The sequence below is a fragment of the Caretta caretta genome, chromosome 3 (genome assembly GCF_965140235.1).
Source record: "Caretta caretta isolate rCarCar2 chromosome 3, rCarCar1.hap1, whole genome shotgun sequence".
Taxonomy (NCBI): Eukaryota; Metazoa; Chordata; order Testudines; family Cheloniidae; genus Caretta; species Caretta caretta.
This window is the reverse complement of record NC_134208.1, coordinates 114502859-114527493: the sequence shown is the minus strand read 5'-3', so window position 1 is coordinate 114527493 and position 24635 is coordinate 114502859. Positions and strand designations below refer to the sequence as shown.

Below are 24635 nucleotides of genomic sequence, written 5' to 3'. Positions count from 1 at the left end.
CAGACTCCAGCGAGAAACTGCTGAATTGGAATTCATTTGCAAATTGGATACTATTAATTTAGGCTTAAATAGAGACTGGGAGTGGCTAAGTCATTATGCAAGGTAGCCTGTTTCCTCTTGTTTTTTCCTCCCCCCCCCCCCCCCCAGATGTTCTGGTTTAACTTGGATTTAAACTTGGAGAGTGGTCAGTTTAGATGAGCTATTACCAGCAGGAGAGTGAGTTTGTGTGTGTATGGGGGTGGGGGGGATGTGAGAAAACCTTGATCTATGCAGGAAATAGCCCGACTTGATTATGTAAAGAGTTGTCACTTTGGATGGGCTAGCACCAGCAGGAGAGTGAATTTGTGTGGGGGGGTGGAGGGTGAGAAAACCTGGATTTGTGCTGGAAATGGCCCACCTGTTGATCATTTTAGATAAGCTATTACTAGCAGGACAGTGGGGTGGGAGGAGGTATTGTTTCATATTCTCTGTGTGTATATAAAGTCTGCTGCAGTTTCCACGGTAAACATCTGATGAAGTGAGCTGTAGCTCACGAAAGCTCATGCTCAAATAAATTGGTTAGTCTCTAAGGTGCCACAAGTACTCCTTTTCTTTTTGCGAATACAGACTAACACGGCTGTTCCTCTGAAACCTGTCAAAAGAACAAGGTTTAATTTCTAACCTCATTTTGCTATGTCCAGTATCTTTCCTGGAAGATTAAAACTTTCTAGAGAACAATTTTAATTCAAAACCAAAAGCTACAAGAGTTGGTTAAATCTGATTTTGTGGTTCTACTATTATCTAAAATTTACCAACCGAGACAGTAACCATGGTATCTGATCATCCCACAAATTTATTAAGTCTAACATATACTAGTTTCTCTACTCCCCCAGTTGAAAAAATGTTTCTCTTTTTTGTAGGGTTATTGCAGAAAAGCCGTGTTGAAGCAATAGGTTTTGCATTTTTCTCTAAAGTCCCAAGATTCTTTATTGAGCTTGCTTCTGAAAGAGACCAGGATGACAGTCATGGGCCTAAAGCGTTGTCACCTGCACTCGTTAAGTCTCACTCTTGAGATTTGGAGTTCCATTGATCCAGTGACATGTAGCTGTAGAGGATTTAGGACTTGTCAACATGGGGAAACTGAGCGGCATAGCTACAGTGGAATAATTATTCTGCTATAGCCATGGCAGTATAATTTCCCTGTGTGGACACTATTCCTGAATAAAGGTGTCTTCCTAAAGTAGAGTAATTATTCTGGAATCATTTTATTTTTATTTTATTTTATTCCAGAGTAGAGGGTGTCCACATGGGAAGTTATACCAGCATAGCTCTATAGATACGCCAATTTCCCCATGTAGACAAGTCCTTAAAAAGGTATAATATTAGCACACGGACTTAAAACATTAACATATGTTAGTGTAAAAGGATACAGACTTTAATATGTGCTAAACTGATCAAGGCTTACACTAGACCTTTAAACATGTTTGTTTACATGTGCTAATGTAATGTCTTAAAATAATAGTTTAGGAATAGGCAAGGTCACAATGAGGTTGTGATCCCATGGAGAGACTGGTTCCTTGATAGGTGGAAACACTCTTGCTAAGTCCTTCAGAAATTTTATGACAGTCAGTTACCACACGGAAGACTGACCCTCTAAAGGTGCATGATGCACTGAGATCACTGCCAAGTGTACTTTCATTGAACTTAGAGATAGGTTTAGACAGTCTAGAATTATCTGTTAAAATTGAAACAATCAGTACCAAGGCTTCAGAGATTTCCACTTCATCCAGTAAATCTGTCCTCTAGAGACCTTGCTACTATTAAACTAAGATGCCTCCAGTAGGAGAGAAGTAACAATGTTCTATGCTTAATATCCATCCAGTAGCCAGGCCATGGGATAGAGGACTGGGTGTAGGATCTTTCCCTAGGCCTGCGACAACAGTTACCAGCAGTAGCGCCTCTGAACAGCCAGGAACCAGAACTGTCTGGGCCAGGTTGGGAAATTAAAATCAGTCTTACTGAGATCTGTTTGATCTTGCAGAGCAAACTGGAAATAGAGCGACACAGGCAAAGTCTACAATAAGCCTCCCTATCTACAGGATCAGAAAGGCACCCGTCAGGGAGCCCAGGCTCAGTTCTCCTTGTAAATAGAAGCTGTGGCACTTTGTCATCTTGTCTCACAAACAGGTCTATTTGAGAATGGCGCTCCTCTGAGAAGATGTCATGGAGAATGAGGTGTTCAACTTTTCAATTTGATAAGCATCCACTACTGTGTTCTGCAGACCAAGCAAGTGGACAAGCGAGAAATCTGATTTCTGATTCACCAGTTCCAAAACATGACAGCTTCCTGACACAATGGGGAAGACTTGACCCTTCCCTCACTTGTTGATCTGGCACATGGTGTAGGTATTGTCCATCAATATTTGAATGTCTTGACCTCTAATGAGAATCAGGGAAGATTCACAAGCCTTTCAGACTGCCCTAAGCTCTAGGAGGTTGATGTGCATTTGTCTCTCTTAGGATGTCCACTGACCTTGTGCAAGCAGGTCCTTCAACATGTGCTCCCCAGCCCAAGTGCAATACCTCTGTCACTACTGTTCAGGATGAAAGGGGAGGTGTGAAGGGAATTGCCCTGTAGACAGACATTAGGTCTTTCTATCATGATAGAGATTACTGGGCCAGGAGGGGGACATGGACAGGATCATAGCCAGGTGATATTTGCCTGGGAAGTATACCAACCTCAGCTATCCCTGCAAGCAGCAAGGTGTAGTTGGAGAGATGCAAACAAGTCTCCTAGATCCAGAGTGAGAATAATCAAGGCAAGGGTTACCATCCTGGACTTTAGCTTGCAAATAAATTTGTTTAGCTGTCTCACATCAAGATGGGTCACAATCAGTCTTTCTTCTTTGGATGAGGATGTATAGGCTGGAGAAACCCTTTCCCCAATACTAAGGCAGGAAATGCTTTAGTGCTCCAGGAGAAAGGAGGGGATCTCTTATTGCAGAAGATCCTCATGAGAGTGGTCCCTGAAGAGCAATGGGGAAGAGGTGTTTAGCAGATAGGCACCAGAAGAAGTTGTGTACAGTAACCCAACATTACGGCAATGGTATCCAGTCACTGGTCCAAGGTAGCAAAAAAAAAAAAAAAAAAAAAAAAAAAAAAAAGAGAAAGGTGATTCCCAAAGGGGAGAGTTGGCTGTGGTTCTGGAGAAATGGGTCCATATCTCCCAAACAACTGATCAAAATTGGTGTTTTGAGAAAGCGTGAAACAGTTGGGTCACTGAGGAAGACACTCTCCTCCTGTGGAAGAGTTGTGTCTTCCTGAGTGGCTCTGAGGACCTCTAGTAGAAGAACAGTGAGACTGTTCTTTGGGGAGCTGCTGTCTGAAGTGCTTCCTACTAAGAGACAGGCCTGGTCTACACTACCACTTAAGTCAAGTCGCTTTAGGGGGATGTGAAAAAAATCACACACCCCAAGCAACATAGCTTACATTGACCTAATGCGGTGTCTATACTGTGCTATGTCGGCGAGAGACGCTTTCCCGCTGTCTTACCTTCTGCCTCTCGGGAAGATGGAGTACTGAAGTCAATGGGAGAGCGCTCTGCCATCGACTTATTGTGTCTTTACCAGACCCGTTAAATCACCACCACTGCATCAACCGCAGCAGCGCTGATTTAGCATGCCGGTGTAGACAAGCCCACAGAGTACAGATCCCAAGGAACTGCACCCTCAAATCACCCTACAATCCTTTAAAGCGTGAAGGGCTTCATCTGTCTTCACACTGATGCTGGCAGACCTGGTGCCAGCTCAAGTCAAGGCCCCAGGCTTCACTGAACACTGAAGAATGTATAGCTGGATATCAATCTGGATCACCTGTGTTAGTATTATTAAAATTAGAGTTAAAATTAGATATTAGAGTTAAGAATGTGCTTAGTATTTTGACTTTATGGAATGCTTGTATGATGCTGCATCTATTAATCCTACTTATGATATCTATATCCCATGTTATAAAGTAATGTTTAAATATTTGCTCTAATTATAAAAATGTTCACTAAAACTGTAAATCCACCAAGTCAGGGGAAAAGCATTACCAAGTATGAAATACTAGTTCACCACAAGAGGTTATCTCCTCCCCAACAAAAGGTCTACAGACATCAAACAAGCCACTGTGTACAAAAGACTTCAGTCATTGCTTCCCCTACGCCCCTGAAGAGGATACAAACATAAGCCCTCATCCCACCCCATCACAGCTTGAATGCTGGGGAAAGGGAATAAAAATGCCTGTTAAGAAGGAACTGTTATCCCTATGCTGCTTGAACTCTGAAGAGCAAAGATTTCTAAGCATAAAGAAGGGGTCCCCAGCTGTCTGGCTTGGGTTAGTGCAAAGGACATATAAAGCTTGCATATTATAGCTTCCTAAAGATGATAGCTGCTAAGACTGGATCTCATTTGTGTGTAAATAACTTATTTCTTTTCAAAGTTATAAACCTTTAGATAGTTTATTATAGGACAGGCTACAATCACTGTCTTTGATAAGAGAGCTAGAGTGCACTTGACTTGAGCTATGTAACTGGTCCTTTGGGACTGAGAGTAACGTGATATTGTTGTGATTTTTGGTGTAAGGGACCACCAATCATAAAGGCAAGCTTGCCTGTGTGGCAAGACAGACCAGAGTACCCAAGGGGACTGTCTGTGATCCATGTTAAGGCTTATATAGTGCTTTAGAAGTTCACAATTGTTATTTGGTTGGTGAAATCTAATTACAGAACATACAACCCGTTCGGAGTTTGTGCTCTGTTGCTGGACAGTGTGCCCTGAGGTTGGCACTCACACTTGTGAGCTGCTCCAGACAGCCTGACAGAGAGAACTTCTGCTTCATCCAGAAAGGAGAATGACAAGGTGACTGGTCCTATGGGTGTTAATGGGGGAAGAACAGTTTCCTCCTGTTTTTATTGATGCAGACCTGAGCTGTTGGGGGTTCAGGTGCCACCTGAGTAGCACTCATCTTGAATGAATGAGCCTCAGGCACATGTGGCCTATTCTAGGAAGTATTGCCTCCCATGAGGCAACCAAACCCAGTAGGGCCATATGGGCATGGAGGGGTATGGACTGGGAACCAGGGTACCTGCGAAGGATGAGGTGCTCAGTGCCACATCGAAGAGTCCTGGTACTGCCAGGGAGAATGAATTTGAAAGGAGCAGCAACTCCAGTTCCCATAGAACCAGGAAGTCTCTCAGTGCCACTACATGTCAGCCCTCCCCCCCCCACAGTACCAACTCTTGTCAGACTCCTGATTCTACCATCAGCGCTAGTGGCATAGTATGGGATGCAGGGTGTACTAGTGCTGCATGTGACTTCATTGGTACTGGTCGGGAAGCAGTCAGTGCTGTATCCTGCACTGGTGAGGATTTTGATGGTGCAAGCCTCAGTGTCTCCTCAGGGTTCTGAGACAGCACCGGGTCCTCAGTGCTGCAGGCCATTCAAAGCTTATGTGGTAGCCACATGGGGCACAAAGTCTCAGAAGAATGGTGGAGGGGAGGAGATTGCTTCACCAGAGAGTTAGAAAGTGATCTTCAACTAGAACTCCATGCACTGTCTATGCAGTGCCTCTTCTCCATTTTCATCAACTTTGACTGGAAAACAATGTTCCATGCAGTAAGTCCACATTTGCACTTTTTGGAGAGGAGTGTACAGGGGGATTCAGAAAGCCAGGATCCAATGCCAGCTCCATAGATTTATTTAACAGAAAGACTGGCAACTTTGTTTCTCTGTTCTTGTGGGTCCAGGATGTAAATTTGCAAATGATATTTTCTAGGGGTCAGAGACTCCCTGAGTCAGTAGACACATTTGATATGCCTATCATTAGCAGATACAGTTCCCTCACAAGAAGGCCATCTCAGGAAGTCTTTTTTATTGTTGTTGCCGCCAACACTTGAAGGAGAAGATAGGGCCACAGCTATGGAATGGATACTATTTTTTACACACTCTTCAGGATTTAACACCAACAAAAAAAAAACAACATTAATCTGTTAACATTGTACAGAACAAAAAAATCTTAACAGCACATCAGTGTAACAGGAGAGGAAAAAAGCAATGTTAGGCATGAAGATTCCACACATCTTCAAGACAAGCCATAATTTGACTTCTTTTTCATGTCATCTCTTTTGAAGATTTGGTTCACAAGTCTTGTTCCTTCCGAACACAAAAAATGACCACTTGGGCATTGTAGTTTTAAATTATTAGCTACTGAGTTGTACAGACCAACAAAGCCTGGTTTTGGTTGACTGGGAGTAAACAACTTAATTAGCCATTAGTGGACGACAGGAAATAGAAATTGTTAATAGAAGCTAAGGGTTTTTTTTAATTTAACTTAAAGATAAAAACCTAGTACAACTTATTACCCAATCACAGCATAACACCTGCACCCAGTTTAACTATGAAGTAGAAGAATAGCAGATTAACCAAAGATGACTTGGTGATGGAAAACAAAGACTATGTGAATTAATGCAAATTATTCCTTGTACTCTTACAGACTGCTGGATTCCAAACTAACTTACTTCGCAAAGACAAAAGTGTCATCACAGAGAGGTGAGTGAAGAACTTAAACACAGCAGCAATCAAAAAAGCAAACAAAAATGTTAGGATACAGAGGGAGTGGAACTGATAATATACTATTACATGAGTCACAGACATGCCCCCACCAGGTAATAGTGTGTTTAGTTCTAGTCACTTTATCTCAAAAAAGGATATAGATGAAATAGAGAGGTTTGAAACAGGTTATTAGAAGCACAGAAAGACTTCCATATGAAGACACTACCTCGTTTAGAGAGGAGATTAATAAGAGGGGACACAAGAGTAGTATGTACATTAATGAACAGTATAAAGAAGGTAAACTGGATGTTACACAGGTGAGCTGATGAGAAGCGCAGAAGAAAAGAGGAAGTTTTTTTGCTCGATGGTTGACATTACTCAAGTGTCTACTGAAGAAAGATTTGGACAAATGAAGTACCACAAAAAGACCTGGGATTTTTTGTATAACCTTAGTAAGCTACCAACAGGAGCTTACCAACAGCAGACAGGAACATACTCGAACAATTATATAGACCTTCACTGGACACTAACACATGGGGAATGTTTGGACGTCAATGACAAAGACCTCGGTCAAACTGGACAACATCCATCACATTTTGCCACATAGGAAGCCCTCTCCACTCCAAGTTTTCCAATTCATTCATGATGCAGAGCTGAAGGACACTTTTCCAAATGCATAGATAGCTTTGATATTCTGCTCATGCTGCCAGCCACAGCCGTGAGTGATAAGCGCAGCTTTACAAAGCTCAGTCTCTTTAAAACAAATCTTCGATCAACAATGGCTGACGAGAGACTGACATAGCTTGCTATTTTATCGCTTGAAAATTCCACTGGCCAGTCTTTGGATCTCTCTGACGCTGTGCTTCACTTCACGAGGGCAAAGGTGAGAAAAGCGACCTTTTGAACTAAAGAACTAGGGATAACATTCTAAGGCTGTCACCTACTGTAACACTATTTAATACTGGTACACCCAATGTTGGTGCACAGTTCAATTTCTTCATGTTAGTACATTTCAGTTATTCTGAAATTTAAAAGTTTGTATAAGCTTAGAGAAAACAAAATTTTTATTTGCTTATATATGACATAAATAAATACAGAATTACATATCCTAATGCACAAATTTATCATCTTATATAACAGATAAATCATGCATGCAAATCGTGCAAAGACATGAAATGGGCTACAAATGCAATAAAAAATAAGGTATTTTAAAGTTTAATAAATGGAGACGGGGGCTGAAGATGCTCCTCGCCTGGGGCACCATTTGGTCTAGGGCCAGCCCTGTCCGGCACGATCCAAGTGTGGAGGGGCTTAGTGTAGAGGATCCAGGTGTGTGGCGAGAGGGTTCTGTGTGGGGCAAAATAGATGCGGGCAGCTCAGTGAAGGAGTCCAGGTGCAGGGTCTATGGGACTCTGCAAGGGGGGTCCAGGTGAGGGTGGTTGAGCCTCAGCGGGAGGAAGCAGGAGGGTGTGGGGGTCTGGGGCATGGCGGGGGGGGGGGTCTTGGTGGCTCAGCAGGAGGATCTGATGCAGCTGATTGGGGCTCATGGGGTGACAGTCTGCATGTGGGGGGCTCGTGGGGTGATCCAGGTGCATAGGGGGTGGGACTCATCAAGGTGTGGGGGGGTGTCCACATGCAGGAGGGCGGGTCTGAGCTTGGGGTCAGGCATGGGGAAAGTCTGGATGCATGGGGGTTGGTCAGAAGGGGGAACAGCTCCCCTTACGTGACCCTTCCCCCAGTGACTGAGGAGCAGTGGCAGCAGGAAGCGGGGTCGGGGGGGGCAGTGCAGAGCCAGGGGAGGTTTCTGGGGGTGAGTCTGAGCTGGCCCAGGCCGCTTCATGCGGGGAAGTGTGCTCCTCCCTCAGCCCCAGCCCAGCCAGGACTAGCAGCTGAGACTGGCGCAGGGTAGGAGCCATCAGCCAGGGTGGGGCTGGGGAGGGCCAGGTGCGGGGGTGTTAAGGACAGGGGGTCCAGGTATGGGGGGGGCCTGGATGCATGGGGATTGGGTGGATGGGGCATCCTCTGGTCCCCCCTCCTTCCTGCAGTGATTTACCTCTCCACCAGGTGTTCCAGGCACCCAAAATGACGCACCCACGCTGCTGAGAAGGGATATGTGACCGCTCTTGTGGCTTCCCTTTGCATCCCCATCAGAAAGTCATTTTTCTGCAGGGAAGCAAAGAAATCTGTGCGGGACACAAATTCTGTGCATGCACAGTGGCACAGAATTCCCCCAGGAGAAAACCCTCATACTTCAGACTATAAGACAACTGCTAACTGACTGGGGTTAGGAAGAAACTTCCCTTCAGGTTATTCCTTGGTTGTCCACTATGAGATTTAGTGTGCCTTATTCTGAAATATTTGGTATTAACCATCATCAGAATGGGATACTAAACTACATGTTCAGTTGTCTGATATGGTAGGGAAATTTCAACGGTTCCTAAATGGTTCCAGTTTCCTAAAGAAAGATTCAGCTGCTAGAAATCAAGAGAATGTACATTTATACTGTTGTTTTTTCTTTTAAATTTAACCAGAATAACATGAAATATTTATCCAGACTGAAAAATTTCTGTTGGTTCAAGTGGTTAAAACAGTTTGCTCACCATCCGCGAAAAACATGCTGTAAGAATTCCACTTCCAGATCCTACATCAAGGGCTTTGGCTCCTTCATGTAACTGTTCAGATAGCAGTTCTAGAGCATACGCATGCTGACAAAGAAAAACAAAAGGGCATGTATTTTAAAACTTCATTTTACCCACTGCATATTCACTTTTTCAGAGATTTCAGGTTATACAGGACAACCCAGTGTTGTTATAGGAAACTAACGTCAGTGTTCTTCTGCACGACAGCAAGAAAATTATTTTGATGCTTTTCCATCTAACTAACACATATTGTTCCCAACTGTTTCCTCTAACAACAAAACAGACTATGCCATCTCACTATTTTTAGGTCTGTAGCATATGGTCTTTTAAATAAAATCATTGGTACAGATTCTGCACTGCATTCCAGACCCTTTGTAACAATCTGATGATAAAGGCCAGAAAGATGTAGTCAGTTGAGAATTCTGCAACACACAAAGGAAGTGTGCTGGCACAGGTGGTGGTTGAAGTCAGCTATGCTCCAGCTATCCTAAGCTTGCAGAGTCTCTTGGAAATTGACAGTTGGAATATGAGAGAAGCAGCCCATAGGTTGCTCTAGCCTATACATCACCCACACAGAGTCAGAATAAAGAAGCCATAAAGAGCTCCCTGACGGCTGCCACACACCTAACATGCCACCTTGTATCAACCAAAAACTTATAAAGCAAAGCATATGGGACCAAAAAATCATTCATTTTTGGATTATTACAGGATGATCAATGTTATCCTATCATTGGTTTTTAAATCCATAATTAAGAGGTCCATATAATGCCATATTTTATAAGCCGAGTTCTCTGCTGCATTGGTACATAGCTCAGGTACAGCAGAGAAGGGGCTGGCAGGAAGCCAACCACTGCTCCCTGATTTTCTTCGGACCAGCCCTAATTAAAGCAAAAGGGGCAGCTTTTATTCATACTTCTGGCATAATGTTCCTAATGTTAACTGCAGCAAATTAGGAAAAGTGGAGCCTTGTTCTGCCACCCCCTCTACTACCCCTTTTTCCCCCCTCATACTAAGCAGGCTCAGCCCTGTGGAAGACGACAGAGCAGGCACAGAAGACAGCATAGTTTTACAGTAACCAGAGATTCCCGCTACAGAAGGGAATTCTCCAGAGGGTTTCTCCAATCAATTAGTTTCAGTTCACTTTGCACTGAACTAAGCAGATGCAAGAATCTGGGGCCACATGCAATTCCACAAAGCCATATTTAAAGTTGGCCACATGCAATTTGATCAAATACAAGAAAGAATTTGAAGGCTACCCATTCTTTTATTTTAAGCCCACAAGTAAAGGTGACCTGAAAAGCCTCTGAAAGTAGAAGAGATTAAGGCTCTACTTCAGCAATCATTAACATGACCAACATATATACTCTTGTTATAAAAATCTGCATCTAGGTATTTATACTATAACTGGTGTGGAATAAGATTTCAATACTGTATAAATTTAATTTGAGATTACCCATCAACATGGAACGTGAACAATCTTTTTGCTGAAGATATTGTCACAATAACAACATGTCAAATATTTAGAACTTCAGATTTCTCCAGATGACTATAATTTTTATATTTACACTAGCATGTTCTCCGTTTAAGTTATGGTTCAAATGCATCAGCAATCTAATTGAACAGCCCTCGTGTATAAGATTCTTTCAAGACTAATCAATCTTTTCACAAGTCAAATGTCTGTTTTGTGCAATAAGGGGCAAACTCTCCCACTTCCTCCGTGTGTGTAAAAAGCCTTCTTGAAGCAGAACTAGGGTGGTTCTTCTGCATGAGGGGCAGGATTTTCAGGAGACCACAGTTTTATCCCCACCCTCACCCCATAGTAGGGATTCCAAGTGCAGCACAGGAGCTTAGGAGCAGGGTGGGAGGATCCATTGCTGTCTAGTCCTTTCACTTCTCTACCCCATCACAGGAATACTGATAGTGAAGGAATACTCCTTCCCATTCCCCAACTAAATTTCTGAACAATGTAATATATAAAGACCTATATATTTTTCAGGCCACAAAACCCAACTCTGAATTTAGTCTTGGCAATTGCTATGTCTCACCTAGACTGTCAGACTCCTAGGAAAATTATGAAACTAGTTTTAGAGCTCAGTCACAATAGCAGTGTTGATCTTTTCATTGAAGAAAACTAATTAATTAGTCTTAATAGTAAACTGATGACCTAAAACAGAAGTAGCATTTATTTAGAAAGGAGGAGAACAAAAAATGGGAAGATATGGAACATAGGAAAAAATTTTAACTACTGTTATTTTGTAGCTCTAAGTAGCTTCATGATTCTGTTGATTTGTAGCAGGTACCAACAGCAATGTAGCTTAGAGTATAGGCTGTTAAAAACCTACCCTGCTTTCCCATATATACATGTTCCTTTTTCCAATCACCTTTGAAAGGAGACTTCATTTTTTAGAACAAAAATCTCAGCCTATTGAGTTAGGCAAGAACAAAAGTACACCTCTACCCTGATATAACGCAACCCGATATAATATGAATTCGGATATAACACAGTAAAGCAGCACTCCGGTGGATCAAAGCAAGTTCGATATAACGCAGTTTCACCTATAACGCAGTAAGATTTTCTGGCTCCCGAGGACAGCGTTATATAGGGGTAGAGGTGTATTCTAATCACAACTCAATATTGCAATGCTGAAAACAGCTGAAGTTTATAATTAGAACCCAAATATGTGAGTAGCGCCGTTAGTAAGTTTGGAAAAAAGTCAGTTTAATAAACTGTAAGTTGTCAATGAATGTGTAACTTCTTAAAAATATGTATACAAAGTGTGTGTGTATTTTAATCCATCAGAGGTCTTCAGGTGTACTATCCTAGTTTTGGACACGACTGCTAAAAAAGGAACAGTTTGCACATAAACACTTTATGCACATTTTTACTTTCTACCTTGCTTATGTGACAGACTAGAGTGGCAATATGGACTCAGTGAATTTAGGCTGAACACTAAGGACAATTATTGATATTGATTTACTGTTACGCAGACTAGCTGTTGTCAAACTTTTAAAAGCTTAATGTTCCACTAAGAATTCAGAAATACTTGGTGCACTACTTACATAATTCTAATCAGCGTAGTTATAATAAATTCTTATTCTGATATTATATTTTGCTTTCTGTTTAAAGAAACTTGCATATCCTCTGTTTGTGGGACATGTGCCACCAGTGGTAAGTTTAGTACAGTGTGAGAAACACGAATCTACATTAAGATTCTGGAAAAAACAGTTACTCACCTTCTCATAACTGTTGTTTTTCAAGACGTGTTGTTCACATATACTCCAATCAGGTATGCGCGTGCCACATGCACAGTCGTCGGAAAGTTTTCCCTTAGCAGCTCCCATCTGGTTAGCTGTGGAGCCCCCTGGAGTGGCACCTTCATGGCACTCAATATATGACCCTGCCAACCCGACCCCCCCTTTAGTTCCTTCTTGCCAGCTATTCCGACAGAGGGGAAAGAGGGTGGGGATTGAAATGGATGTGAATAACACATCTTGAAGAAGGTGTTATGGTGAACAACCATATTTTCTTCGAGTGCTTGTTCACGTTGATTCCAATCAGGTGACTCCCAAGCTCAACTCCGACCCCACCTCCGGGATAAAGGAAACCGCTGATTGGAGCACCGCCCTGCCGAATGCTGCATCATCTCTGGTGTGTTGGGTGATGGCATAGTGAGAGGTAAACGTATGCACCGATGACCAAGTTGCTGCCCTGCAGATCTCGTGTGTCAGGACCTGGCCCAGGAACACAGCTGACGAGGCTTGTGCCCTTGTGGAATGTGCTGTAAGAGAGTTAGGACTGGGATCTTGGCTAACTCATAACATGTGCGGATGTGGGATGTGATCCAGGAAGACATTCTTTGAGATGAGACCGGGAGTCCTTTCATCCAGTCTGCTACTGCCACGAACGGTTGGTTTGACTTCCTGAACAGTTGTGTGTGCTCGATGTAGAATGCTAGCGCTCTCCGAACATCCAGTGAGTGCAGCCTCTGTTCTTGGGTACTGATGTGACGCTTAGGATAGAAGATGGGTAGAAAAATGTTTTGACCTGCGTGGAATTGTGACACTACTTTGGAGAAGAAGGCTGGGTAAGGCCTGAGCTGCACCTTGTCCTTGTGAAAGACCGTGTAGGGTAGGCCGGAGGTCAGAGCCTTTAATTCAGACACCTGCCTGGCTGATGTGATGGCTACCAGGAAGGACACCTTCCACAACAAATAGAGCAGGGAGCAAGTAGCCAGTGGTTCAAAAGGTGAGGACCAGGTTACGGTCCCCATGCAGGAACCGGTTGCCTAATCTGTGGCTATAGACGTTCCAAGCCCTTGAGGAAACGTCCTACCATGGGGTTAGTGAACACGGAGCGTCCAGACGTTCCTGGGTGGAAGGCTGACCTTGACGGATGCCGCAGCTAAGCCCTGCTGTTTGAGATGCAGAAGGTACTCTAGGATAAATGGTATAGATGCCTGGAGTTGAGGTGTGTATTGCTGGGCACACCAGCAAGTGAATCTCTTCAACTTGGCTAGATAAGTAGCCCCAATGGAAGGTTTCCTGCTGCCAAGTATAACCTCCCTTACCGACTCCGAACATAGGAGTTCCATGGGGTTTAACCAGGAAGCTTCCAGACCATAGGGAGGAGGGACTGGAGGTCTGGGTAGTGGAGGCAACCATGATCCTGAGTGATCAGATCAGGGCACGATCAGTGTCCACTGACAGCTCCAGAAGCATGGTGTACCAATGTTGACAGGGCCATGCTGGGGCCAGAAGAGTCACCTCTGCTTTGTCCCTGCAGATCTTGAGCAGCACCTTGTGTATGAGTGGGACCGGGCGGGGGGTGGAGGGGGTGGACATACATGAGGTGGAAATCCCCATCTTTGGAAGATGGGATGAAGAACATCTGTACAGATGGACCATTCGTGGTTGCAGAACGATCTGCTGAGGTGATCTGCTAGCTCATTCTGTGCTCCTGGGAGACAGGATGCCTCCAGGTGAATGGAGTGGGATATGCAGAACTCCCATAGTTGGGAGGGCTTCTCGACATTGGGGGAAGAACGGGCTCCACCCTGTTTGTTGATGTAGAACATAGTAGCGGTGTTGTCCATCATCATGGCCACGCTTTGGCCTTGTAGCTGGGACTGGAAAGTTTGGCATGCCAGTTGCACTGCTCTGTGCTCCCCGATATTGATATGAAGGAAGAGCTCATCCCGCGACCAAAGGCCCTGTGTTCGGAGATCTCCCAGGTGTGCCCCCCAACCCAGATCTGACACGTCCGTTAGTAAGGACAAGGAGGGCAGTGCACTGTTGAAGGGGACACCTTCACATACCATCTGAGGGTTAAGCCACCACTGTAGGGACTCAAGTATGTGTCCTGGCACCATCACTACCGAGTCCAGCCTGTAGCTCCCCGGTCGGTATATCTGGGCGAGCCTCATTCTGGAATGCCTGACTACATACATGCAGGCCGCCATGTGTTCCAGGAGACTCAGGCATTCCCTTGTGGTAGTGGTTGGGTACCGCCTGAGGCTTTGAATAATGTCTGTCATGACCTGGAAACGAGTCTCTGGCAGGAACACCCTTGCCTGTACAAGTCCAGCACCGCTCCGATGAATTCTATTCTTTGGATCGGTGATAAGGTTGACTTGTTCACGTTGAGGAGGAATCCCAAACTCTGGAAAACGGACCTGACCAATCATACATGAGACTCTACCTGCTCCCTGGTACGGCCCCTGAGCAGCTAGTCATTCAGGTATGGCTATACCTGCACCTGCCTCCTCCAGAGGAAGACTGCTACAACTGACATGCACTTGGTGAATACTTGGGGGGCTGTCGACAGACCGAATGGGAGGACCGTGAACTGACAGTGTTTGTGGTTGAGCGCAAACCAGAGAAAATGTCTGTGCACAGGTCGAATGGCTATGTGAAAGTACACGTCTTTCATATTGAGGGCAGTGTACCAACCTCAAAGATCCAGGGAAGGTCTGATCATGCTCAGGGAGACCATGCAGAACTTCAACTTCAGCATAAACTGGTGGAGTACTCGCAGGTCTAAAATGGGTCCAAGACCCCCACCTTTGCCTCGTGGATCAGGAAATAATGGGAGTAGAAAACCCTTGCCCTTTTGCTCCTGAGGAACCTCCTCCACTCCCCCTATGGTGAGGAGCGATTGCACCTCCTGAATAAGCAATTGCTTGTGAGAGGGGTCCCTGAAGAGGGACAGGGAAGGAGGGGTGGGACGTAGGGGAAGAGCAGAATTGGAGAGAATATCCCACTTCTACCAGAAGAACCCAGCGGTCCGATGTTATTTGGGACCAAACACAGTAGAAGTGGGATAGATGATTCAGAAAACATGGGTAAGGATCAGGTGTTGTGGCAAATGTGCCATCCTCAGGTCCATCTTCAAAAGGCCTGTTTAGAGCCTGATGAAGGCTTAGACTAGCTAATATCTTGCTCTGAAGGGGATCAGGAAGGTTTCTGCCTGCTGTTCCTGCCCCCTCGTCTATAAAAATCCTGCCTTGGCCGAGGAGGATATGAGCGTTGTTGTTGCTGGGTTGCCAGCATATGCATTCCCAAAGACTTCATGGTCACCCTAGAGTCTTTCAAGCTGTGCAGTTTGGAGTCTGTCTGCTCTGAAAAGAGCCCCGTGCCCTCAAAAGGAAGGTCCTCCAGGGTTTGCTGCACTTCTGGGATGCTTAAAGCCATGATGTTCTCCTCATGGCTATGCCTGAAGAGAAGGTACGGCAGCAGAATCTGCCAAGACTAGGGACGCCTGCAGAGAGGTCCGAGCTACTGCCTTCCCTTCCTCTATGATGGCGGATAATTCAGCCCTAGAGTCCACAGGGATCAGCTCTTTGAACTTAAACATGGAGGACCATGAATTGAAGTTATACCTACTCAGGATAGCTTGCTGGTCAGCTATCTTCAGCTGGAGGTTCCCAGAGTCATAGACCTTTCTACCAAATAGGTCCATCCTTTTTGCCTCCTTAGATTTGGGGGCTGGTCCTTGCTGTTCCTGACACTCTTTCTCGTTAGCCACAGACACGACCAGAGAGCATGGCTGCGGGTGTGAGAATAAGTATTAATAGTTCTTAGAAGGGACAAAGTATTTGTGCTCCACACCCCTGGCAGTCGGCGGACTTGAGGCTAGGGTCAGCCACAGGTCTTTATATTGTTTTGAACGGTTTTGATCAAAGGCAGAGCTACCAGTGATGGACTTCGGGAGTGAGAATGTCCACCATGGGGTCCTCGGCCTCGACCACCTCCACCGCTTGCAACCCCATGTTGCGGGCAATCCACCTAAGGAGGTCCTGATGTGCCCTATGGTCAATCAGAGGAGGGCCCAAAGCGGACGCCCTTGCCACAGATTCATCAGGGGAAGAGGACGAGGTGGCCAGAGGGGGTACTGGGTCCTCCTGCCCCTCCGGCTCCTTGAACTCCTCTTCATCAGTGCACGCCCTTGTGGAATGCTGTAGCTTGACTCTGCAGCTGGTCCTGTACTGGGGGGTCACCTCTTCCACGACTGGTGCCTGAAGGGTGGTTAGGACAGAGTAGCCTCAGATCCCTGAGATGTAGGCCTGTCCCTAGAAGAGTGGGGTGGCCGGTGTTCTGATGCTACCAATCTCGACCCCCTTGAAAAGGTACCTTGGGCCTGATGGTAAGCCCAGGGGGTCCAAAAGGGCCACTGCGCTGGGGCTGCAGCTGCCAGGCCGGTGGCACCCTCTTTCGTTGCCTCTGGGACTACGTCTCAAGTAGTACGAATCGGCATCAGACTCCGAGGAATCGGATCCCGATTGTGAGGGCCACGGCAATGCTGAGGGCCCGTGCACCGACGACCAGTGCCGTGATAAGGTGGGGAACTGGTGCCTGGGATCTGGTGATGGGGATCGATAGCAGGTATCCAGTGCCAGCAATCGAGGATGAAGGCCTGGTGCCACAGATCGGTGCCGGTCCTCTGACATCACTGCAGGTCTGTGCCGGTCCTCTGCTGGTGCTGGGGATCTGTGCCGGTCTGGCCTCAGTGCCGAGGAGGGGGAGCGTCGCATCGCCAGAGACTCTCTCGTGGGGCTCAGTGCCAGGAAGCAGTGCCACAGTGAAGGCAACTGAGAGCGGTGCCAGGTACGCTGCCGAGCTGGGGACTGTGAGCGCTGCATCGTATCAGGCTTGCCTGTAGACAGTACCAGTCTTATCAGCACCGGAGCCTTGTCCCTCAGAGCTGGGGCCTGTGCAGCCATCATCACAATAAGGTCTCTGGTGGCTTCAAAAGCGTCCGGAGTGGAGGGTGGCTCTAACACCTCCACCTGGCACTGCCCTGCCAGAGTCACTAAGTGCCTGACTCAATGGTCCCTTGTGGGGCTCTGAAGTCAATGGCACTGACTCGTGCTGACTTGATGCCAGGTCCTTTCTGGGGTGCACCATGCATCCCGACAATCCCGCAGATATCGAGGCTGGCAAGCGCCCTCTTTTGGCCTTCTTGTGTCTCTTGTGCGGCACCAGGGAAGTCGAGCAGTGCCAGGCTGCTATCCCTGGGTGCGGTGCTAGGGAGCGCCGGTGCTGAGTGTCTCTTGTGGTGAGTCCTTCCTCAGTACCATGTCGCATACGGATGCTGGAACATACCATTAACAGTTATTTTAATCAGAAATCATGCTCCTTTTTGGTTCTTGGCTGAAAAGCCCTGCAGATTTTGCACCTTTCCGTTTGGTTCACTCCCTCCAGACACTTTAGACAAGAGTCGGGGGAGTCACTGATGGGCATAGGTTTATTACAAGCACTGCAGCGTTTAATGCCTTGGGCTAATGGGATGCCCCAGAGCCCGAGGGGGGTTAGGGACTGGGGAGAGATCCTGCTCCCAACCTACTATTAACTAACTCTAACTATAAATTGTAATGACTAACAGAAGAACGCTAAGGGAGCACTTGCTGAGCAAGTGAGCACTGTTCCAACAGCCGTCATGGACGGTAAGAAGGAACTGAAGGGGGGCCGGGTAGGCAGGGTCGTATACTGAGTGCCATGAAGGCGCCACTTCAGGGGGATCCACAGCTGACCTGACAGGAGCTGCCAAGGGAAAACTTTCTGACGACCATGCATGCTGCGCGCGCACACCTGATTGGAATTGACATGAACAAGCACTCGAAGAACAACAACATAGCTACTATTGTTGTGATTTCTTCACTTCTTGGTGTATACCTCTGAAAAAAATGTTAACTTTTTCAGATATAAAAAAGCCAAAGTTTCAAAATAGATAGTTTGAATTAGTCCCTACCCTTTGAATTCTAATAGGTAACTTTAGGGAAAGACAAATGGAGCATAAGCTATGAAAATGTTTACTGTTCTTTCCCACAAACTTTATTTCTCAAATAAAATACTATAAGGGCTAAATATACCCACATTAATTCTTAATTTCAAATAATGAAATAAGTTATCTGAGAATACTTTAGTATCTGTGATACAACATCGCTGCACTGAAATATCTCCTAGTGTTTACTTGTTAAGACTCAGCCATGAACTGTCTGGGTCTCAAATCACTAGGCAAAATTCTCACATCTCAGTACAACTTCTCTTGACAAAAGAAAAGATAAATTACAACAATTCTGCCTGGTTGAATTTACATATAATGATAGACAGAAGTACAGGCAATATTACAGTAGTTTACAACATTATTACCAATAGATAGTGTAAGTTGTTAGAATAAGTATACTTTTATTCTGGAGAGTGACTAGATTGCTAATCATCTTCACTAACCATTCTGTGTTATAAATCTAATGCTTACCATGTGTGGGGCACTGATAGTTGCTTGGAAACCTGTAAAACAAGAAAGGGGTAAACCTTCTGATGTAAGAGTTGAGCTAACAGTGTTAGAACATTCCTATCCGACTTATGTATGAACCATCGCATATGCAAGCCTTCAAATGAGACACTACAGCTGCTCTAGCTGTGTAGTTGTATTGTGATTTTGAATACAGTACTAATATATAAGAAGGTCTGACATGCCCAATTCTAAAGTGAAGAAAAAAGTTCTGCTACTTTCCTCAACTGGTCAATACATACAGCAATGAGGGGTACTGACAAAGATGAAAGTTTCTATCTTTACAAACTCTATTTCATTTAGCATCTTATTTTTAGTTTAGTACAAACCTTTACTTTTGTAAAGCTATATTGCATGAAAGCTGCCTATGCAACATTTACATCCGAAGAGCAGCGTTTTCCCTTTCCACTGTTACTCCCCATGTGCCAATCCTGGTTCATAATTTTTTGTATGTGTTTTTGCATCAGATTACAAACTCCCTGACGTAGGGACCGTATCTGTTTGCCTGTAAATCAGCATGCGTATATATAAGGGGAATGAATGAGGGAAAATTGTATTGCATGTATTAACACTTAGGGAACATCAAGTCAATTTTTAATTTGATTTTTAAGATGCACACAAAACGAAGTTGGTTTATGTACAAATATAAAGAAAGCTCAATATGGACTAATCAATAATAAGTACAACTAAGAACTCCTACCATCAACCAATATAAAAGCTGAAAAAGAGAGGAAAAAATAGATACACTTTGATTCATTTCCCAAAAGGAAAAAAAATTAAAGGGTCTGGGTGGGAACAAGCAAGTTCCAGAATTCACGATCCTTCACTGAAAAATGCCCTGCCAGCAGTCCCTTCTTTTTTTATTCCCTTTTAAGTCAAGTTTAGGTCAGAGTCACATCTGCCGATCTCAACTGCAGTGTCATACAAAGAGAAAGAACAGCTCTAATGTAACCAGATCCAAATTATTTAGAGTTTTATACAGTAATGTCAACACTTTAAACTGCAAACTTTCTGAGAGGCGTCACTAAGTAAATGAGCTACTGAAGTCTGCACTAGCCAAATCTTCAAACTAAAAGAGGCTGGATCAGCTAATTGTGAGGAACTAAAAATGCTCCCATATAAACTTTTCAGGCAGTTCTTTAAAATAAAATACTTTCATATTCTTATCACACATGCTGAACTCATACTCTCTGTTATAAAAGTGAGGATAGGCATTTTAGATAGATGCTCTCTTACCTATTGATTGAGGAGAGTCCATATAAGGGTTGCATTTTGCATAGTGGCAACGGTCTGTAGCCAACATTACTTCATATACTTTATCTGATTTGATTATTCCATTTTCTAAAAAAAAGGAGAGTTTTATTTACAAAAAACTGAAAGCATGATTTCTTTTTTATAATGATATGTCTGTGCAAGGACAAAATGTAAAATAAATGAATTCATAAATTGCAAGAAATCATAAGTTATGCATACTGGTCAAAGCTTAAAATGAAGCATAGTACAGATTAAAGTATGTAACTTTGAATTTTGAGCTACACCACAAGTTTTTCTAATTATAATAAAATGCTTTCAATTTTGTAATATGTTAAATATTATATATTCATTTTTAAATATCTGCCTCCCTCTCCTTCACCCCCACCATCCCCCTGGAAAAATGGAACTTGTTGCATATTTTTACCATTCCCGAAAGAATACTGTAAATCTCTCTAATACTGAACATAAAGTACAATGTTCTGCTAACAAACAATTTATGGTTCCTCTACATACACAGGAAGGAATAAGACCACTTACAATATATTTGCCTATTTGACAAACTGTAATTTATTTTCAAGTGCTGTTTCACTATTTGTCTTGAGAAAAATGTTCCCCTTAAAAGAAACTCCTACATCATTAGGATTCTGACATTTGGTCTTAGCCAGCCCACACAAGTACTCACATCAGAACAGTTATATCTTTGTTGCTCTCCCAACTGAACTATAAATGCTTTTGCCATTTTACATTCATGTACATTACCAGTTCACTCAAAAAAATTTTTGTTTAACTTGTGATCAAGTTCTTTATTGCTAAATGATTATTTAGCCTTGTTTTGTTTAGTGTTCTGAAAAAGCATTCATGTAATCATAAAAGTAACTTACAAACAACTGGAATAAACAGCATACTTCACAGTCAGTCACTTACATAACAAAAAGGTATACAGTTTAAACCAAAAAAAAATGTTTTTTAAAATGAAATGCTCTATGAAGCTATTCACATTAAACACGGGGTAAAAATTTAAAAAGCACCTAAGCCATTTTTGAAAATGGGACTTAGGTTCATATAATAGGTGCTTTTGAAAATTATACCCAAGATCTAGTAATCTAAACCCAAATTCTTAAGCTTATAATGGGACTGTTCTTATTAAAGTTACTTCAGTTTTTCAAATCAAGAGCAAAACGTCCTTATAAGGAACCACCTAAACAGCAAAACAAAACTTGCCCAACAAAAAAAGTTTTTCTGTAGATGTGAAAGCACAAGTAAGGCAGCAAACGGAAAATATACCATCAAAGCATGGTGGCAAAGATCCCAAAAGCAATGTCTTATATAATTTTATTCTTTATTTAGAATACTTCTATGTTTCAGATGGCTTCCTAGCTAAAATTCTTTCCTCCATCACATTACACATATAATGCACTTTGACTTCATAGAATCGTAGAATATAAGGGTTGGAAGGGACCCCAGAAGGTCATCTAGTCCAACCCCCTGCTCGAAGCAGGACCAATTCCCAGTTAAATCATCCCAGCCAGGGCTTTGTCAAGCCAGTTCATTATGAACTGTATACTTCATTGATTCTGTATTAAAGTAAGACTCAAAGTGCTACCACACCTGCACACAACTTTTTATTCTGGGAATATTACTGCCAAATATCCATATTGACAGGGAGGTTCATATATTTGCTGAGCTGCCATTATCCTGCTATCACAACAAACTGTTAGTTCCACAGATCAGTTATAACTAAACCTAAACCACAAAACACTAGTGTATGACAGACAGGTAAGGGGTGAGAAATATCCATATTCCCATTGAATTAGACAACTGAAATCCAGTAAATATTTAGGAGTGGCCAACTAGGAAAAATATTGCTAAATTTGTACTTTGACCTTTCCATTAGAGACCACAAAAAGGTTGCCACCACTCAAGTCCCTTCTGAGATCCTGTCTTGAAAGCTCATTAACACCTTTGTTATTGACTGCCACCAGCTCAGGTATTGTTTAAACAGCAAGACAGAAGAAAAATAACCAAGAGGGCTCCATGGCAAGACTACAGCATCACTGCATGGGTATTGAGGAGCTTCTGAGATATAAGGTACATGAGTGCACAGGAAAAATCCCAAATATTGATTTCTTGTTTGAGATTGTAATGTTGAGCATGAAGCCTCCAATTTAGAGAAAGTAGGGCTAAGATCACCAGTTAAATAAAACTATTTTAATTAAAAAATGATGGAATGTTAGCAAGGTTGCTACAGCCACCTACACGGATATGCACATGCACTCAAAGGGTTAACTGCTACAAACTAGAAATATATTCTACATTTCTTCAGCACCTTCCATTCAGGGGAATCTCAAAAATGCTTTATGAATGTTAGTTATGTGAAGCCTGATTATTTTATTCTCAATTTATAAATGGAAAATCTGACCTTTCGTAAGTGACATGCCCAAATTCAGACAGTATGCAGGAGAACCAGGAATAGCAATTCGATCTCCTTAACACAAACTGCTTGATTTAACTACTAGATAATGCTCCCTCTTGATAAATATTTTGATCTGAATTATAAAAAGGAACACTGATTTATATAATGGCCTGCAATTCCTCAACAGAATGCTACTCCATTTTTCAAATGGTATCCACTGTACAGTATTAATTAGCCCAGGCTAACATGTCAAAAGATTTTATTAATCACCAGGTAATAGTAGCAGGAGGTTTGGGGAGAAATATGCCACAGTATTAATAATTAAGAAAAAACAAGTTTTGGTTTTATAACAATCTTGAGTTTTTGAAGGTATCACAGATTTCCCTTTCTTGAGGCTCTAGGCTCACAGTAAGAGAAAGGCAGAAGCTCTAACGTTTTTGGCCCTTTCAAGGTGTGCCGACACTGCTGTATAGAGCATGCCTCCCAGCCCCGGCAGACAGACTTGTGCTGACTTTGATCAACGTAGCGAGCTAAAAACAACAGTGTGGACATGGCCATCCTGGCCACAACTTGGACTAGCCATCAGACTTCAAGCCTGCCCATCCCTCTGAGTCAGAGCACAGGTGCCTAGCCTGAGCTGCAACATCCACCTGCTATTTTTAGCTCAGAGATTTGAGCAAAGAGACCACAAGTCTGTCTACTCGGGCTGGGAGGCATGCTCCCAGTTGCAGTATCTCTGAAATACTGAAACGTCAACGCAAGCACCCATCGTTCACCCACAAGGTGACCAACTCCCGGTACCTTAGTTCCGTCTAGAACAATCCCTGCCAGTTCCTGAATCACTCAGGAAGCAAAGAACTCCCATAAAATCTATTAGTAAAAGCATATACAATAAGAACACTTTTTCCAAGACAAGTTATCCCCAAGTACAAACAAGCAAGGCCACTAAGGCCAAAAATATCAACTCAAAATAAAACATCCAAATCTTGAGGGCAAACTGGTAGATAGATGACAGGGAAATAAATGCTGCATGAAAATATATTCAAAGTAACTCTCCTATTTAAAGATACCACACACAGGATTTCAGCTCCTGGAGAGTTAAGAGATGAGAATTAAAAAAGAGTTAAGAACACTAGTAGTGAAAACACTAGAGACAGAAAAAGATTCTCTGACGTAAAATAGATTTGGATCTTTGGTGAACTAGTGAGATGCCAGGAGAGTCAAACAGGCACAAAGCAATTCAGATTTCAGAGTAGCAGCCATGTTAGTCTGTATTTGCAAAAAGAAAAGGAGTACTTGTGGCACCTTAGAGACTAACAAATTTATCTGAGCATAAGCTTTCGTGAGCTACAGCTCACTTCATTGGATGCATTCAGTGGAAAATACAGTGGAGAGATTTATATACACAGAGAACACGAAACAATGGGTGTTACCATACACACTGTAAGGAGAGTGATCACTTAAGATGAGCTAATACCAGCAGGAGAGCGGGGGGAGAGAAAACCTTTTGTAGTGATAATCAAGGTGGGCCATTTCCAGCACTTGACAAGAACATGTGGGGGAGGAGGGGACAAACATGGGGGAAAAGTTTTACTTTGTGTAATGACCCATCCACTCCCAGTCTCTATTCAAGCCTAAGTTAATTGTATCCAGTTTGCAAATTAATTCCAATTCAGCAGTCTCTCGTTGGAGTCTGGTTTTTGAAGTTTTTTTGTTGCAGAATTGCCACTTTTAGGTCTCTAATCGAGTGACCAGAGAGACTGAAGTGTTCTCTGACTGGTTTTTGAATGTTATAATTCTTGACGTCTGATTTGTGTCTATTTATTCTTTTACGTAGAGACTGTCCAGTTTGACCAATATACATGACAGAGGGGCATTGCTGGCACATGATGGCATATATCACATTGGTGGATGTGCAGGTGAACGAGCCTCTGATAATGTGGCTGATGTGATTAGGCCCTATGATGGTG

General features: G+C 43.4%; 1 protein-coding gene and 1 long non-coding RNA gene across 4 annotated transcripts in view; one reads left to right on the top strand and one right to left on the bottom strand.

Annotated features, from left to right (window-relative positions):
• The window catches only part of PCMT1 (protein-L-isoaspartate (D-aspartate) O-methyltransferase), a 51888-nt gene that overhangs the window by 12959 nt on the left and 14294 nt on the right, over positions 1-24635 (bottom strand). For all 3 annotated transcript variants that reach the window (XR_012667693.1, XM_048844281.2, XM_048844282.2), the window contains exons 2-4: positions 20235-20339; positions 18963-18994; positions 9170-9274 (exon numbers count right to left, since the gene is read on the bottom strand). Coding sequence is in view for 2 of the 3 variants with exons in the window: in XM_048844281.2 (XP_048700238.1) it covers positions 9170-9274; positions 18963-18994; positions 20235-20339 (242 nt within the window). In the remaining variant the exon portion in view is untranslated. The remainder of the gene's footprint in view (positions 1-9169; positions 9275-18962; positions 18995-20234; positions 20340-24635) is intronic.
• Positions 2170-7652, top strand: LOC125634073 (uncharacterized). Its single transcript, XR_007355779.2, has 3 exons — positions 2170-2381; positions 4745-4877; positions 6511-7652. It is a non-coding gene; the product is annotated as an uncharacterized LOC125634073 (long non-coding RNA).